The sequence below is a fragment of the Populus trichocarpa genome, chromosome 15 (genome assembly GCF_000002775.5).
Source record: "Populus trichocarpa isolate Nisqually-1 chromosome 15, P.trichocarpa_v4.1, whole genome shotgun sequence".
Taxonomy (NCBI): domain Eukaryota; kingdom Viridiplantae; phylum Streptophyta; class Magnoliopsida; order Malpighiales; family Salicaceae; genus Populus; species Populus trichocarpa.
In genome coordinates, this window is record NC_037299.2 from 10,532,141 (window position 1) to 10,551,655 (window position 19,515).

Genomic DNA, 19,515 nt, shown 5'->3' on the forward strand with positions numbered 1-19,515 from the left:
TTATCATGTTCTGATTTAATTTTTTCTTTGTTATGAAATAAGATTCTTAAACATTTTTTATTTTTTATTTTAATTTCATCTTTTAACATTTGATTGATTAAGAATCGATATTCTTGCCTTTTCTTTTCAATTTACTTTCTATGGGATTATTCTAATTTCATGTTCATGATCACGCGATTAGCGGGTTAACTTAGCTTGACTCGAGTTTTTTAAAAAAATTTAAGTTTTGTCCTTCAACATTAAGTTGTTTAATAATTGAGTTTTATAATTTTATTTAATTTTTTTTATAGGATTATGTCAGTATTATAATCAATCATATATTTGATATACCAATCTGGATGTGCTTAAGTTAAATTGTTTTTACCTTTTTTTATTGTTATTTTTTCTTAGTTTATATATTGTTATTGTGTTTTTTTATTATTATTAAATTAGTCAAACTTATTATAACTAGCGGAACGATATTAAATTTTTTTTATTTTTCTAAAAATATTTACATCAATTTAATAATTTTTATGTTAAGAGAAAATTAAGACAGTTGCGGCCCAATACGGACACCTATTTAGTATTATCCATAAGTAGGAAAGAGGTTGAAAACAAGTGTTTGGTGTAGATTGATTCCTGCCTGCCACGTACTTGAGAAATTCAAGATCGGAGGATTTTCCAGTAGAGAATAATTGGAAGTAAATGTCAAGGATAATATCTTATACATTCCATTTCATAGAATTCATTCGAAAAGCATATAATGCATCGGAAAAATCAACTTTAATTTGCTGAGATTCCTTTCATGGTTTTGAAGATACTTAAGTGAGTATTTTTCTCTACAAACTTTGACATTTCAATTCTTGATTTTTTTTTAATTATTATTAACGTAGATGTTCGGGTCAATTTATGCGTACCTCGACTAATCCCACGGGTTCTAAAATTAACGACCATGTAAGCCTCCAGTGATCATCATATTAGTAATCACAAGGCTCGAATCTGTGATCACAGGGAAAGCAAACTCCTTAATAACATTCTCTTATTATTAGACCAGATACTATATGGTTAACTTCTTAACATTAGAGGAATTCTATATTAATGGTATCAATTTTGGACCAACTTTTCTAATAACATGTTACACGATTTAGTTCATAAATTAATTAAAAAAAATTAAAAAAAATGAAACGGGCTCTGCATGGTTTCTGTAAGAACTAAAATTTTGAAGAAGATTAAAAACAAAGTTCATCAATTTTATTCACGGGTGAAAAAATGTTTGAAGTTTGATTATGCTTTTGTGGTAGGTTGGTTCACGATCAATTTTATTGATGCTTTTGTCAATGGTAGCATTCCAAGCATGCATATATATATATATATATATATATATATAGATCGAGAAGAAATATATTCTTATTATATGATATTTTTTGTTGTTGCATTTTGGAATGTAATAATATTATTAGACCAATACGATAAAGAATATATTTATATAAAAATTATGCGTAGTGACACAGCAACCTCCGGTTGATCACACATTTGAAATGATTTTAAATAATCATACACCAAACGTATGAGCTTCAATTATTATTGAGCCTCATGGGTTGTGTGAGAGCTTGAAATGTTTTTAATTTAATTATATATTGCCTAAAATACAGAGCTTGAAGTGTTTTCATTGAGCTTTTGCTTTATTCGCTTTTAATCTGAAATAGCACCAACCTATGCATCATCCGTTGATGCTCTCAATGTGATCCGATCAAATCGTGTGGAGAATTTTATGCACTTGTCGACTATGCGATTTGATTTGAATTTTGTCTTACAAAAAAATCATTAATTATACTTTCTAAATAATTAAAGTTTAAAAATTAATTAAACTCTCTAAAAATTAAAAATAAAAAGTTTATGGTGATTCAATATTAGTATAATAGTGAAGCACCTCAATTTTGTTTCTTTTTCTTAATTCTACATTTTAAATTTTTTCCCTTCTAGTTTTATCTTTAAACATTTAATTAATTTTAAATTGATCATCGTAATATGTTTTAGTTTGTTTTTTATGAAGTTATTATAATTTTAAACAAATATTCTGATATTTAGTTAGTACTTAATTTTTTAAAAATCTATTTTTGTACTCTTTCCTAAAAAAATAATAAAAAGGTTATAGTGATTCATTGTTCATATAAAAAGTGAAGCACCTCAATTTTAAAAAAAAAATAAAAAAATTGTAAGCTAAGATTTATAAAAAGAAAAAGGAAAAAATGATTTTTTTTTCCTTTTTTATATAAGTTCTATAATTGTTTTTCTTTTTAATTTCATCATTCAATATTTTATTAATTTTGAATTGGTTGTTATAATTTGTTTCGATCTGCTTTTTATGAAGTTATTATAGTCTTAACATAATCATTAAATAAAAAATAATTTTTGTAAAAAAAAAAAACCTAGTGAAGTCCATGAACCAGGTTATGGGTTTTGCGAGTCAAACCATACAATTCAGATCGATCTAATATTTCGTTATTTTCAATATTAAAAAAAAAATGTTAGCTTGAAATTTGTTTAAAGTCAAACTACACTTTTACATGTCGTCCGTGTTGTTTTTTAATTCACCAAATCAACTGAGTCATGCGAAATCAACTCTCATGCAGGTTAATTTTAAATTAGAGCTGGGTGAAAAATCGAGTCATAAGTTTTTAAGATTAACCCACTGAGTCGGATTTAATGTTAAAAAAGCAAAGTTGTAACATATATTTGATTTGATTTGAATTTTGCCTAAGGTGTATGCATTAGCCCAATGTCACGATGATCTTTCTAGTCTCGATTGCAGAATCTGTCTTTGCCAAGCCAGAGTAAAGGTCCCACATTGTCTCCCTGCCAATTCTGCTCGTATATTGGAGTTTTAGTTTTGGTGTTACATTTTGCTTGCACATTGTTTTCTTTAAAAGCACATAGGCCATCGATTTCCTTATCCTGCGTAATCCATGTTGTAATACTGAAAGGGGAACTAAGTTTCAAAGTAACAAAATTAACTCAGAATCGGCATCTCAATTAATGTAACATGTCGGTACCATCATTTGTTGCAGGGGATATATGGCTCCTGAGTATCTTGTTCGAGGGCAGCTAACAGAGAAAGCTGATGTTTATGGTTTTGGGGTTCTAGTTCTTGAGACTGCAACTGGTAGAAAGAACAGTGTGTTCTCACAGGGATCGAGTTCAATTCTACATTCTGTAAGATTCTTATTCCTTTGCAGCAAAAATGTTCTTATTGAATATTATTTACATTCGATCATTGAGACCTTTATTAGCATCGTACTGTTTTACTTGAAAACTTCTTGTTTTAGATCATACAAAGTAAAAGGGGTTTTGCTTATTAAAAAAAAAAGGACAACAGATTAAACAAGAGAATCGATTATTTCCAAGAAATTTATACGGATTCAAGATGTGTTTGGCTTGACAATTAATCTCAAGTGTGATTTGTAATTTGGAGTGTTTTACCACTGGTTAGAATGTGTTACATGCCTGTTGACATCGTTTTTCTTCGTACTGACATCAGGTTTGGAAGCATTACAAGGTAAAGACAATTACAGACATGATTGATCCTGGCTTAAAAGATAGTTTTCCAGAGAAACAGGCAGAAACTGTGCTTCAAATAGGACTTCTATGCACGCAAGCTTCTCCAAGACTAAGACCGTTCATGAATGAAGTAGTTAGCATGCTCGCCAATGCCAAAAGTGAAATTCCCTCTCCAAAGCAACCTCCATTCTTGAATGCTAGCGTTCTTAGTCCAGATGGCAGCACAGAAAGTTGCATTACAGAAGTATCTTTTACATGTAATTCAGTCATAGATCAGCAAACAAAGGCTCAAGCAGTACCCTTAAATGACCCTCCAAATTCACAAGCTACAGATGGTCCCGGATCACGAAATTCTTCGATCCTAGAACAAACTAAGAGAAATTAGGGAACATTTGGGAACGCGGTTCAACCCGCGTTCCCAAAAAATTTGAAATTTTTTTTTTGTTTTGCTAAAATTTAATATGATTTGTACGTTTTGGATCGTTTTGATGTGTTGATGTCAAAAATAATTTTTAAAAAATAAAAAAATATCATTAGCATGTATTTTGACACGAAAAGTTATTTAAAAAGCACCCGTAACCATACTGCCAAACAAGCTCAGAGTTAACGAAGATACGAACCTAAAGGGGGTTCAGCAAGATTCCATTAGGGTCCTGATTATAATTTTCTTCGTTAAACTCCCTGATATGAGCAAGTAAATTGAGGAGTGATTTTACGTTAAAGCCATGGAAGTTGCAAAATTTTCTTGCACATGAAACGGATAGACAATATTGAATGGTGTAGGGTTTTTTTTTTTGTGTGCATTTTTTAAGTTCTAAATGGAGAAGAGGATTCAGATAGATTTTTATGAGGATTCAGGTAGGTTTTTATTTTTTTTCAACAAAAACTTTTGTATTCTTGGGACTTTTCCCCATTTGATGACATACATGTATATAGAGTGTAGACAACCTCCATACTCATTTTGTTTTCCTTCTGTTTTTATTCCACTCTCTGAGGTTGTCTCCTGATCTCCTAGATTCAAGATTGGACTTGAGGACTTGAAGATCTACAGCTCAGAATGACTCATTTCACTTTATTGAATGGAAACAGTTACAAGATTGTTTAGAAACAATTGAAGCTAAAAATGAAAACAAGAAATGACAGTTCAGAGAGAAAACAGAAGAAAAAACCAGAAAGAAAGAATGATCACACAAATGCATAAGATGATCTCTTTTTCCAGCAGTTCTTCTCTTAAAAAGGGATTACACGAACATGTGCTAAACTTTCTGCCCGCTGATACGATCAATAGCGGCGGATTGACTCGAGAAACATTAACGAAACATCAAACTCAGTGCACTGTAGCTGAAACCAAATTAAGCAACTGAAGTCTTGACTGAATTGTGATCAGCTTTCTGGACGTTCCACGCGATAACCAAGAAGATGGAGGCAACAAACTCACAGCATTTTATGGCAAGGCGAACAAAGCCAGTCTGTTTTAGACATATCAAGGGCCCAATAATTCACAGCAAAACTGATAGCGAAGACATATTTGATGAGCGAAGCTCGAAACTTAAAACAATGACAGATTGATGGGCAAAACAGAGCTGCAAACTTAAATTCGTAATTCGTAATTTATTATTTTGAAATAAAATCTAATAGTATATGTTTTCTAGAGAGGATTACAATATTATTTTATAGGCTAGAAACCAACATCATCATAATCCTAAACCGTAAAAGAAAATAACATGAAATCCAGTAAAATTAAGGAAAATTAGCAAAATAGGATCTTAATAGCCTGATTTTAGGAAATCCATTAGCCGAAGAGGGTTCTCCATGGAACTGGTTCTCAATAACCTCTTGTAAATTTGAGTTTGATCTAATTGTTAAATAAAAAGTTATGTAAATCCACACCTAACAATGACAAATTTATATCTGCTCAAAACCTCCGATCACTACATGTTACAAAACCAAACATGTTGACGATTGATGTTTGGTTTGGCTCTAACAAGCCATTCTTCTTCTTTTTTCTTTTAATTCTTTTTTTTCTTTTTGATTTTCATACCTAACACTCAAAAAATAATATTGGGCTGTTAAACTTTATTTTATATCAAATTTGATATTATTGTTTTTACAAAAAAAAATTCTAATTTCATTCTTTAATATTTGATTTGTTAGCAATTGAGTTCATTATTTTTTTTTTAATTTACCTTTTATAAAATAATTTTAATCTCATAATCCAAATTATAAATTTAAAATATTGACTTGGGTTTGCTCTTTCGGCCTCACAACAACAATTAAAGGCCATGTCTCTTCTAGTGTGTACAAACAACTCCAACTTAAGGAAGAAGCAAGCCAAACAAATGTGTAAAAAGAAGAGTGAAGCATAACCATCACGTACCCTACACAAATTGTTTTTATTGTCATAAAGATCGTTCTCCAAGTGGGCACTCTAAATGTGGCAAAAGGAAATCTAAAAAAACAAATTAGCATTCAATCATAATTATAAGAACAACCACCACCACCACAAGTGGTTTTTCGTTGGTTAAACATAGGGATGAGCAAATTCGGTTCGATTCGGTTTTTACCTGAAAAAACAGCCAAACCAAAAAAAATAGAAAAGAAGAATCGGTTTATTTTTTGTTTGGTTTTTTCGGTTAATTTTTTGTCGGTTTTATCGGTTTATTGATTTTTTTGAACACCGCTACTTAAACATATATTGGACACTAGTCTCTCAAGATACTAGTAAAAAATATTTTATCAGTACTTTATGATATAAATAGTGATGAAAATTTTCCATCCTTAATTGCTGATGAAAATTACAATTGAATTTGTTCCATCAGTAATTTCTAACAGGGTAGAAAAAATAAAAAATAATAAAAATCACATTGATAATTCCATCAGAAATATAACATGTCAATATTTTTTTTATGGACATTCCACCAGAAAAATTAATTGAAATATAACCCAACAGTTTCTCCCTTGTCTTCTTGTTCATCTTCCTACCCAAAAAAAACAGCAGTCCCTTCCCCTTATTTTCTTATAAATCTGGTCATCATCCTCGTAAATTCAGCCATCTCGAATTGCTAGCATCAACCTAAATCAACATTCTTTTTGGTTTAATTTTTATAATTGGTTATTCATCGTGAAAATCAAATCTAGAAGTCGTTTTCAAATTAAAGTTGTTGGAGATATTAATAATGAAGTAATTAAAAGAGATGATGTATTTCAAATGAATGAGCTAATTAAATCATATCAAGTTATTCTATCTACAAAGTTAAAAAAAATCAAATTTTAATGTTATTAAGAATATTTATATTGATGTTGATGAGTTAAATATAATATTGAGTACTAGTGAATATAGAAAAGTAAATAAAAATAATAAGATAGATCTTGAGTTCAACAAAAAAAAAAAAAAAGATGTTGGACATGACTACGAAGATAATAAAAAAAAGGATTATAATTAAAATATATTTAATTAATTTAGATGTGATGTTTCATTATATAATAAAATTGAAATTGTGTAAGATAATTATTGGTACTTTATAATATATTATGATTAGTTTGGCAAGAAAATTGTAACAACTACACGATAAATCTAATATATTTTTTTCAAACAGTGTAAATGTATTATTAGCAATAATAAATTCAACATTAAATCTACAAGTGATTAAAGGCTTGTCGTTCAAATATAAAATCACTCAAGGGTAAAAGTTTAGTTAGATTGAATGAATAAATGTATTATATATTAGTGAAAAGCTTAAAGTAGATGAACGTTAAATTTAATTAAGTATTTTTAATTATGCAAATAGTAATACAAAAATGCTACTTGCATCAACGTGATAAAATTTGTAGCTACGAAAATATAATTATAATAATTATGACAATACATAAACGAGATTGTGAAATATAATCAAATCACTTAAATAATTAATAATATACGAATAATCGAAATAATTCAGCCCCTTCACACATGAGCAAACGACTTTATGCATAATGAACTTTTTTTAAAATAAAATAAAAAGTAAAATCATGCAATAATATTGTTTTTTTTAGTTTTTAGTTTAACGTGGGTGTCCGGGCCAGCTTGCGCGCACCTCGACTAATCCCACGGGCCCTGAAGTTAACGACCATGTAAGCCTCTAGTGGCCATCATATGAGCAACCACAGGGCTCAAACCTGAGACCACAGAGGGAGCAAACCTCTTGGTCCCAAGCTTTTACTATTGGGCCACCACCTAAATGGTTACAATAATATTGTTTTGCGTGAACAAGTTATGGTCATCACCAAGGTTATCAAAAATATTTTTTTAACACGACACGAAAAATATAATATAAACTCGGATCATAAAGTCGATCGAACCGTAAAATCATAAGTAATTTTCTTAACTAATTATATATTGATAATTCTAGCCAAAAAATTAATTTACATTAAGATATGATAAAATGAGTCAATAATATTATAATCAATGAGTGATCTAAATAAAACGAGAGAAATAGATAGTATGAATCAATAAATTAATGACATGAAAAAATAAAAAGTCTTAGAACAAAATTTTTCAACACGGGAGAATCACTAAAATGTAGAAAGCACGTGTAAATCTAGTGATAACCTAGTTGTTCCCATCACAATAAGTTTTCATAGATCCCTTTTAGGTTGCAAGCTAATGAGTTTAAATCAGTAATTAACTAACATAAATTCAATAATGAAATAAACCCCTAAACAATGTCTAATGTGCTAAAAAAATCAAATTAAAAATAAATATTTATAAATAAATAAATAAATAAAATAGAATAATAAAAAAAGTCTTCATGTTAAAATTCTTCCATTTAGCCTGAATCTCTAATTTTTGCATATTATTGGCAGATTTGAGTCTTGATTTCAAACATGTCGTTCTCTCTTGTTTTGATGAATTATTGGGCTTACGATATATAGTTGGAAAATTTCAGATGTTTAGTTTATATCCCAACTTTAATCAAAGCAAAATTCCATCGGTAGCTCTCGATATATCCCAAACAATACATGAAGGTCTTGTTTGACATATTTGACAATATTAGTTTACTAACTTTGACCATATGAAATACTATGTTCTCTATCTCCATTTGACTTGAAAATTTACCAGAATATATTTTCATGTATATAATATTTCTCTTTAAAATTTCAGTTTTATCCAATATATAGTTTGAAAGATATGCTCAATCTCACAAAACAAGTAAGCATTAATTTTAAGGTCAAATTTAAACCTGATTTGATTCATATCACAAATTTAGTAAGCTCGTAAAATTGAACCGAGTTTACTAATTTTGCACGAGTTAAGTCTGATTTTACTAATTTTAAATTTTTAATCTGATTTAATATATTAAATATATATTAACTCGTAAAATTATAAAATTTTAATAATTAATTCGTATTTTTAACCACCTTCATCGTCACTACCTGCCAAGTGAATAAGCAAACCCAAGTAGCCTTGTATCCAACGTAACAAAACAAACACATAAAATAAAGCCCATCATAAAATAATAATAATAACAATAATAATTCCGGGAAATCCGAAAGGATAATAAAAAGAAAGCTGAGATCAGCAAGCATGGCAGAATCAGAATCTCTCGTTCTAGAACTTCGTTGCAACCAAAAAAAAATAAAAATTGAAGTGTTCAGCCGCGGCAGCTGAGGAAGAAAACATGAGTTCCAGCTCTAGAGACTCCTTTTCCTCTCTTACTCCTCCTTCTCCTCCACTAGACTGGAAGTTCTCTCAAGTCTTCGGTGAAACAACTCCCGGTGAAGACCTTCAAGATGGTTAGCTCTTACCCATTTCCTTTTAATTTTCTGACTCTGATGTCTCTGTTCTGTTCAACGCTTAATTCTTTCTTGTCTTGCAGTTGATGTTGTATCTTCCATTGGATTCGAGAAGAGCGGTGATTACCTAGCTGTTGGAGATCGGGGTGGTCGTGTTGTAATTTTCCAAGCAAAACATGGCAAACATGTCAGGATTTTTTTTTTCTTAGTAAATAAATGTGTTCAGTAAAACCAGCTAGATAGATGATTTTGGCTTTGCTATTTTTTTTTCTTTTTGTTTAGGATGGATAAAAAAATTGGGCTGTATCTGATCATCGTTTTACCCTTAATTAGACTCCGAATTCATTCCTTAACCGAAACGAGCTGGAGCGGTTGGATTGCGCCTTTACAACACATCCTGAATATCAGTACAAGACAGAGTTTCAGAGCCATGAACCCGAGGTATTGACATCCTATGATTTAGTTGTATGCCTTCTTTTTTTGTTTGGTTATGTGTTGCGTGCATTTTTGCACCTTTAAGTTTGTTATAAATGCTGATCGTGTTGTGTCTGTGTTTCGTTAGTTTGATTACTTGAAGAGTATGGAGATCGAGGAGAAGATTAATAGAGTAAAATGGTGTTCCACTTCCAATGGATCACTGTTTATCCTTTCAACCAATGATAAGACAATTAAATTATGGAAGGTATGAATACTCTCTTCTTACTCATGATCACTAGTAGTCAATTTTACGCTAAGATTAGATCAAATGATTGTTCATTGTTGCCATTGAAAGAATTTACCACCTGGAGTCGCTTAAGTTTTCTATGGTTGGTGATGTAGCTGTTGAAATTTATAATGGATTACTGCTGCTAGTGTGATCACTGATGGTTGTTTGGTCACTTGCTAGATTTTTTTTTTTCAGTCATGATGATGTAGGAAAAAAATTTGAGGTAGAGCATTTTAAGTTACCAGTTTGTGAGGCTTGAAATTGAGGGAAAATGAAGGGCTATGAAATTCCTTCGCTTTGACACAACAGGACTGTATGAGGAAAAATCATTTGCAACGAATTGACTGTTTATTATGGAGACGTGTGGTGGTGGATTTTTGCAGTGTCACATGCTGCATACGTCAAGTCATGGTGGAAAGTTATTGTTTCTTCAGACATATAATTTTCTTTGATGAAAGTTGTCATTAGTCAAGTTCTTTTGGATCATATATTGCATCAGTCCCTTTGTAATGGAGATCTGTTGGCGACCAACCAAACTATGAGGAAAGTTGACTATAGCTGCCAAGTCATTGCAAATTTGGAATATACCAGCAATTTCTGGGCTGAATCCAAGATATGAATGGAGACACAAAAAAATTCTTTCACAGAGAGAAGGAAGGATATGTAATTGTCTGTTGCAGAGAAACATCTCAACTTGTTAGCTGGGTAGGCAGAAAGATCTTTGTCCTGGTAGAAAGATCTTCAGCTTGTTTGGTGTTGTATTCTTCTTGTTTTTGTTCTTTTGACATTGCTGAGTAGTGAGTCCACTTCGAACTTTTCTTCCACTGGAAAAGTGTGGATTGTCATTTTAGAGAAACCTTAATGATTGGGTGCTCTGATCTTGTTTGAATATCTATGAACCTGATACTTACAGCACGAGCGTTGATGAAACATAATGGAGGAAGATGATTTTCATGGTTTTGATTATTTCTCCTCTACATCATACAATGGAAGGGTATCTTCCTTGAAAGGTCTCACACTTCTGAAGTCGCTTTCTTTATGTGTTTATGTTGGTAGATTTTTACATGACAATTGATTCCGAAGTAGGGAAAGATGGGGGATGTCTTACCAATGTTCCTGTCTAAAGGCCTGGTGGACTACTATTTGTTTTGGGATCTGCACATTCCCTCAATTGTAGAATATTTTGTTGACCTTCTCTTTGTATATTTGGAGGCTTTTTTCTGCTTGTCTCTTTCTTAATAGGTTATGGTATTTTAATTTAATTTGGTTAAAGTTTGGAGACAATTATTTGGAAACTATTTTTGTCGGTCATGTATGGGCATTTTTTGGAAATTATTAGGATTTTTGGCATTAAGGGAGTTACTAATGATCATTGGCATTTCATTCTTGCACCAATTAAATGGCCTAGTTACCCATATGTTTTGCACGAATCCTTCATTTTGCAATATGTGGCAGTCTCCTGTTTGAAAGGTTCCATACATCACCTTTTCTTTTTTCCAAAGAGGTCCTTAGAGGAAGATCAAATTGTTCTGGTCCTAGACTTTGATTCTTGTGTACCCTATATAATTGGTTGGGTTATTTATCATTCAACATTTCATTTTTAGTTTGTGTTTGCTGAGAGATGGGAGATGAATTTGCAGCTGTGTTCATTTTTCTTGCCTCCTTGATTGGTAATTCTTGGAGAAGAGGCGAATGCAATTAGATATGTGTTGCTGAACCAAGTGCCTTAAAATGAAATTGCATGTGGCCTCCTTCATTTTGCTCAAAATTTTGAATGGCAATCACTATTAATGGAATCCTAGATTCTCTCTACATTTTTATATGCATTTGACACTCTGATACAGTATTCTGGCGAGGTTTACAGTTAAATTGTGTGATTCTTGAGTCTAGGTTAGCGAAAAAAAGTTGAAAAAGGTAAGAGAAATGGAGCATCATTCAGTTGTGTGCTCAGAAAATGATCTTTTGGGTGAAGGAAGTTTCATGAGTGAGCTAGACAAACCACCTACCACTAATGGTTATAATCTCGACTGGGCAGAGAAGATAGCTAAGGACACTTTGTCATCTCAAGAAGTGCAAACCAAGGTATGCGTATGTGGCTGACGTTAAAATATCCCAGATTCTTCATGATACTGTTTTTTGTTCGCTGCATGAGTTTGCCAAGGATGTGGGATTGTTTACTAGTTTGTTGGGTAAATTAGATCACTCATACTGAAGAAGCCACTCGTGCAAATTGTCGGAAGGTGTATGCTCATGCTCATGATTTTAATATCAACTCGATCTCAAATAATAGGTAAATTTTTGAAGGGCATCTTTGTCTTGTATACAACATGCGATGTGATACCTTCTACATTCTTCATAATGCACAGGTTTTCTGCTTCTTTTATGATGATCATGATCTCTGTACAGTGATGGTGAGACATTTATTTCCTCAGACGACCTTCGCATAAACTTATGGAACCTTGAGATCAGTGACCAGTGTTTCAATATCATTGACATGAAACCATCAAACATGGAGGATCTAACCGGTAAACTCTCTGAATCATTTATGTAATGTAGTCAAATTGTCACCTTGTAGGCTCGTACATTTCTAATGCAGTGAAAGAAAAATTTTCATCATTCTATTTTTTAATTTTGTGATTTATCATAATTTAAAAATTATCTATTTGGCATTTTTTTTTCATCAGTATTCTTTTGCCTGTTTTTATTAGGACTTAGGGTTTCTCAGTGCCTATATAAAGCACCTCTTGTGGATTTCAAGGACTCCGCCTGGTGAAATTTAGATTTTCCATCTTTCCCGTTAATTTGCCTGCCTATTCTCATTAGTTTCTCTGGCATATTACCTGAAGTTACATTACATCGACTTCACAATGAATTTTGATGAGAAATGATAGTGATTTCTGTAAGATGTATCAGAGAAACTTTCTAACTGGAAATACGTGGTTGAATTAGCTAATATCACTTGTTGCAACCAATCAACAACAATATTGAAATATGCTGCTTAGGCTCTGCAGTTCGAGACTTATTCCATGTAATTTTCCCTGCTTGACTACCAATTAATTTATAAAGGGAAAAAACTACAAGATCATTTTAGGCCCATTCTGCTACTTTATTCAAGTCCCAATCATCTCCATTAATGACCTTTCCTAATTGAAGTGTTAAAAATTTTGTTCAGAGGTCATTACAGTGGCTGAATTCCACCCAATTCATTGTAATCTGCTAGCATACAGCAGCTCAAGAGGATTTACTCGTCTAGTTGACATGCGTCAGTCAGCAATATGTGATCATAGTGCAAGAATGTGAGTTTAGTTCATTTATCCGTTTCACCACTGAAGCTTATTTATTAGTAAATCTGGTATAAATTTGAAAAAAAATTTGTGACGTCATGTGGATTTTTACTATGCAGATTACAAGATGCAGAATGTCGTGGGTCAAAATCATTCTTTACAGAGCTCATTGCATCTATCTCTGACATGAAGTTCACTTACGATGGGCAGCACATCTTAACTCGCGATTACATGAATTTAAAGGTTTTCCGCACAAGATTTTTTGAATTCTTAAACTCATTTGATTCAGTTATATTTCTTTATATTGATTCTCCCATCCACTAATTAGGGAGGACACGATGATTAAAAAGCTTATATATGTCATAACTTAGTTTATGGTGGCATATAAAGAAGTAGTGATGTGACCATGGCTTTAAGCGGAGGTATTATTCAATTAACTCTGTAGCTACTGTCATTTGGAAATTCAGGAAGCAATCACTGAAAACATCTTATATTTATCTGACTTCTATCCTAGTTTTGAAACTTCTCTTTTAAAGCAAAAGGCATGTCTCAGTGTCTTTACTAGTTGAATAATTTATGTCCTTATGTATGGGTTTTGGGCCACATAAGTTTGTCATTTTCTGGTATGAAATCGTTAGTGTTTAGTTTAGTTCTGTGCTATTTAGTTGTTTTAGTTTATCGGATGAAAAAACTCATACTTAACTCTCATCTGGCATTAAAGTGTATTTCAATTTGATAGTGGTGCATATATCTCTGTTTCTCTGTAGCAACTGATGCTTTCATTTTTTTTCTATAGCTGTGGGATATGCGTATGGATTCGTCACCAGTTGCTGTATTCAAGATCCATGAGCACCTGCGCCCTAAGGTAAGAGCATTCACTATTAACTCCCTTGTTGAGGAACATAGCTCTATTGATATTTATGTTCAATAATGTAGATCATTTTTCTTTATTCTTTACCTTTACAGTGGTGTTTGCATCAATAATAGAGAGCCTAGTATTTGTGGAACTGATTAATCACTTTAAACAGTTTATATTCATACCCTTCCAATAGATTATCAACCGCATTACCTGGCCAAAGATTAGTGAACTGGTGTCACTGTTTTTTGCTTATCATGAGCTCAAATGAAGGACAGCTCTTTTTTATTCCAGTTTTCTGCTTAAAAGAAATATTTTTATTGTATTTCCTATTTATTTTAAAAGATCACTTGCTTGCACTGTAAGAACAGAAAAGATTTTATTACTCAAATTTCGACCTTAGCTCAGTGGCGAGAGCAGAGGGCTGATTCCTCTAGGTCGCTGGTTCGATTCCGGCAGGTCGAGTGGTTATTACCATGATCATCTTGTCTCTTTTGGTTCAGTAATTATTATCTTGACAAAATTATGGCCTTTTAATTTATGAGCCTTTAATACGTTCAAAAGTAGTTCTACAGTCTCTCCTCAATCTGTTAATTTTACATGCTGCTGTTATAAACAGATTACATGAAGCTATATATGGATGTATGATATTCAATTAAATAAAAACCATGTACTAGTGCATGTTATGCTTCTCTTTTTAAATGGTCTTTGAGTCATTAAATGGAAAATTTATCCAATTTATGTTCTTCTGGTTTGGGTCAGCGATGTAAAAGCAGCTTGTTATATTGAAGTAGAATGATATGTGAAAGGCTTCTGAAAAGTTATTTCTCCATCAAATGATTGATTAAAGAGCCAATTCTGCATAAAGAGAATGCTCCTCTGGATTACTTTAACAGTGAAAACGTAGACTGTTTTGTAATGTAGAAAAATAGGTGAAAGTCTTTCGAAATGATTATGTATCTTTAAAGATTCAGGGGAATAGGCAAGAGCTTCTTTTGGCTTACTTTTAATTGATAGGACAAAGTGGTCCAACTGAAAAACAGAGCAGAAAGCTTCTCAATGCTGAAGTTCTCATAATCTTTAATTGATGATAGTTCTTGATGCTTTTGAAAGAAGGATTGTTGGTGTCCGCTTGACTTTCAAAGTGGAAGAAATAAGTGATTTGTCATTAAATCCAGCTATAGGTTATATTGTATTTGCTAGTATCCTGTGTAAAATGTTTTACACAAATTGGGATGTCAACTTATAGCTGATTGGCTTTGTGTCCTGCAGTTAAGTGATTTATATAATGATGACTCCATATTCGATAAATTTGAGTGCTGCATCAGTGGAGATGGACTACATTTTGCAACTGGATCTTACAGGTTTGCCCGAGACCTCATACTCCAGTAACATGTTTAAGTCTTGGCCTTAACACATGTACATTGCACTTTAAGTGACAGATCTTGTGTGTTTTCTTAGCAATAATTTACGTATATTTTCACATGGTGTTGGAAATGAAGAAGGGATTACAATAGAAGCTAGCAAAAATCCAAACAGGTTGGTTCTTGTCTCTTCTCTTCTTGAAAAAATAAACTGTTGGACTAATGTTTGAAATCTGTTGAAAATTTTCTTAAATGGTTTATTTGAACTCTTGGCCAAGTTACCTGAAAGGAGCAGCACATGTTACCCTACTAATACACAGTATTATAGGGGCAGATTTGGTTTGCATACTATGTGTGTATAATTAAGTGATGAAAGAGTTGAGAAGATAGTTTGTTTTCACAATTAATACATTCCATTTTGATCAATTCGTATTCTTACATAATCTTTCTGTTGCTCACATGTCCTTAAGTTTTCTAGAAATAAATAGCTACATACTAGTAAATGTGACCGTGAATACTGGACAGAATTTTGAGATCGACTTTTGGGAATTCAGTGTATGAGCCATTAATTGTATCTAGATGACTGATTGCAGTAAAAAGATGGGGGGGTGAGGGATCGTACTAGCTGTGACTCATAGGCTTCTTTTAATTGCTAGATAGTCCTCATGAATCTACTCTTGGATTTGATTAGTCAAAGTTCCCTGATTATGAAAGTCCCCTAGAATAATTGCTTTCTCTAGTCTGTATTAGTGTACAGTGCACCATTAAGGTATGGGATGGTATTTCATTTAAACATGAAACTCGTCATACAAACAATGTCTTCAGTTAAATGCCAGTGTCTGTAGTGATTATCATTGCAGTGCTAGAGTTTCTTGTTTCCTGTAAATGCTTGCTTTTGCTGATGGCTTGACAACTGGGAGTACCAGAGAGCATGCAGAAGATTTTACCTTTTTCTTTTCTAAAAAAATCCACAACAGGAGATCAATACTCCATTCTACTTCAAGGCCAAGGAGATCATCCTTAAGCAACATGGCACGTGGATTTTACCGGCAAGGTTGTCATTATCTCTATTTTTAAGCTTTTTTGCTCTCATTGGATTCATGCATGTCTAATCTTTCAGTTGACTATGTAGGACATGAAAATTACCGCTCAGGCAGCAATGAATTTTCCTGCAACTTAAGCTCCAAGCTGCTTCATCTGGCATGGCATCCAACAACAAACTTCATTGCCTGTGCTTCAGGAAATAGCTTGCTCATGTATCATGCCTAGTGTATATTCGCTCTTCAAAAGAATCATAAGGCCACAGATTTTGCCTGCTGCTGTCCATGCAATTGTAAAGGAAAAAGATTTCAAGAATGTGCACAAACTTCTCATCATGGATAAAGAACCCAGACAAAGCTGGAAATCAAATGGCTTGACTACAACTCTCCATGTGAACTAGAAAAGTTCCCACTCTCATCTAAGGTAGTGCTTTAGTCTTTAGATGGAAACTTCTACTTGTCAAATATTAGGCTTCACTCGTTGCCCATTGTATGTATTATGTGCCATAATATCGAAGACTGCTGCTCCTTTTTTTTTTCTTACCTTGAAAAGTAGATTGTGGCAACTGATATGTGCATGGTGAATTTTGGAGAACATGTTAATCTTTTCTTTTGTGAGTTTGGGGAGGAGGAAAGATGGCAAAACTCCGGCGTCTGCTGCTATAGAGAGCCAAGCCTGTTTCGATGGGGTTGGAATTAGCGTGGCATGCAGCTATACGCAAGTTATTGGGAGATCAGTTGAGCTATTGTCTTTTAGCTCCGACGAGGAAATCGTATTCTAGATAGTAGATACAGGAAGTCTCTTGGTTAGCACTATATTGGTGATAAGCTATGCCGTGGTCCGTGCCAAATATTCAGTCTCTATTAGCATTTTGTTTAGAAGGAAAAAAATCTGCTGTTCGAGTTAGTTATATATTTGATTGAGTTCAATAAGTTAATAAATATACCGAAGTAAAATCATGATGACATGCATAAAATCAATGCCTGCCAATGTTCTGAAATGATTTCTAAAATCTTGCTTGATAACAAAATTAAAATTAAATGGAATTCAATAAGATAGCATCAAAAAATACATCTTTAATACACACACACACACACCAATCAATCAAAAAATACATCTTTAATATATATACACACACACCAATCAATAAAATATTAAAAGATAAAATTAAATTAAAAAAATATTCAATCTTTAAAAAAAAAATCCATGAGTAAACATTGGTCAACCTACCAACATATGTGTAATTTTTTGATTACGAAGTCCAATTCCAACTCAATGTTGAAGAAAGTAATTGGAAAAAAAATTAGTTTAAAAAGAATCTTAAAAAAAATCATAGTCAACTTGGATTAATTTTTCAAACCGTGATTTAAATCATGAGATCGAGATTACCTCATAGAAGGTAAAATCATAAAGCTAAATTCTCAATTAACTAAATATTAAGGGATGAAATTGTAAAAAAAAATCAATAAAAAAAGATAAAAAAACAAAACAAATAACAACCGAAAGAATGATGACCAAATTTAACATAAAAATAAATTAATCCAAATGTCGAGGGTTGAAATTTTTTTAAAAAAATCAATTAAGAAAAGGATCCAAAACAAAAAACAATCAAAAGAATGAAAATCAAATTTGATATAAAAACTAAATGAAACTAAATATTAAAGAATGAAATTGAAAAATAAAATTGATTCAAAAAAAGATTCAAAACAAAACAAACAGCTATTAAAATAATGAGAACCAAATTTGATACAAAAATAAAATAACAAGGCACCTTTCAAAGTTGACATTAATCCCGAGGAGATGAGAGAGAAAAAAGGGGAAAGAAGAAAAAAAATCGATAGAGGCTCATCGTCGCTCCTCCGTCAACATGCACTAGACCAACAGGAGGAGCTCAGCTTGCCGCTTTCCAACACCACCTCGGAAGCTAGCATTTGGCCATGAGGAAAGCCGCACAAGCCACCAGAATACAATAGGCTTCTCCCACCCCAGGACATATGTTGCACATACCAGCCATTTTGCCTTGCCAATTTACCTTATTTTTCATATTGTTTAGTTTTAATTTTGGTCTCTTAGCACTTGATTATTCTAAATTAGTCAAATTTTGTTATATTTGGCAAAATCAAGCATTGAGAATTTCCCTTACTAAATAAAAAGTTGAGGGACTGAAATAAAAAAAAACATGAAATTCTTCTATAATCGTGCAAATCAACCCCTGATGTTTGAAAAAAAAATGGACTAAAATTTTTTTAAGTTTCAAATTAAGTCCTTGAACTCTATTTATTTTAAATCATTAAAATTAAATTTTGTTTTGCTAAACCGAGCATTAATCAAATAATGAAATATTTTATCAATACCTTGAGATCTCTATACACATGATAAACAACTCGCCAAGACCAATTGCAAGCAATATTAAGGACCACATAAAAAGAAAAAGAAAAAGAAATCGAAATCGAAGAATCAAAACATTAAAAAAATCATAGGGACAAAAGGAACATTTTTCTAATGAATAACATTTCTTTTCCTGGGTTATTATTATTTTTTAAATAATAATAATAATAACAATAACAATAATTGTTTGGATTCCAGCGAAGGCTCATGAGTGATTTGAATTATGCAGGGGCCAGGGGGAAAGGAACAATTGATGTTGGTGTTTTGGTGCAGACGTTCCAGTCGATAATATTTTAGTTTCAAACTCCTCCTTTCTTCTGCAAAGATGTGCAAAGATTTATTGGGGTGATCATACTCTGTACTGTTTATTTTTATATTTTTAAAATATTTTTTAAAAAATTTAATTTTTATTTTATTTAAATTAATATTTTTTAATATTTTTAGATCATTTAGATGCATTAATATAAAAAATAATTTTTAAAAAATAAAAAAACATCATTTTGATACATTTCTATATTTAAATTTTTTTAAAAAAACAACCATAACCACACGCATAATTAGAGCGGG

At 32.0% G+C, this 19,515-nt stretch overlaps 1 protein-coding gene across 2 annotated transcripts; it reads left to right on the forward strand.

The window, feature by feature from the left end:
* The first annotated feature begins 9,083 nt into the window (after positions 1-9,083).
* LOC7457753 (serine/threonine protein phosphatase 2A 55 kDa regulatory subunit B beta isoform) lies at positions 9,084-17,162 on the forward strand. Of its 2 annotated transcripts, XM_024586951.2 has the most exons (14): positions 9,087-9,309; positions 9,393-9,496; positions 9,643-9,750; positions 9,872-9,991; positions 11,906-12,097; positions 12,214-12,305; positions 12,422-12,540; positions 13,188-13,311; positions 13,419-13,542; positions 14,096-14,164; positions 15,428-15,519; positions 15,617-15,694; positions 16,497-16,573; positions 16,652-17,162. In XM_024586951.2, the coding sequence occupies exons 1-14, from the start codon at positions 9,195-9,197 to the stop codon at positions 16,786-16,788; spliced, it is 1,551 nt and encodes a 516-aa protein (XP_024442719.1). In that variant the 5' UTR covers positions 9,087-9,194; the 3' UTR covers positions 16,789-17,162. The 2 variants fall into 2 exon arrangements, with proteins under 2 accessions (XP_024442721.1, XP_024442719.1); XM_024586953.2 differs by lacking the exons at positions 16,497-16,573; positions 16,652-17,162 and having other exon boundaries at positions 9,084-9,309; positions 15,598-15,694.
* The last annotated feature ends 2,353 nt before the right edge of the window (positions 17,163-19,515 follow it).

Coding starts and splice junctions, on each gene's coding strand:
- LOC7457753 (XM_024586951.2), top strand. CDS start 9,195: ATGAGTTCCAGCTCTAGAGACTCCTTTTCCTCTCTTACTCCTCCTTCT. Junction 9,310..9,392: donor CGGTGAAGACCTTCAAGATG/GTTAGCTCTTAC, acceptor CTTGTCTTGCAG/TTGATGTTGTATCTTCCATT. Junction 9,992..11,905: donor AGACAATTAAATTATGGAAG/GTATGAATACTC, acceptor TCTTGAGTCTAG/GTTAGCGAAAAAAAGTTGAA.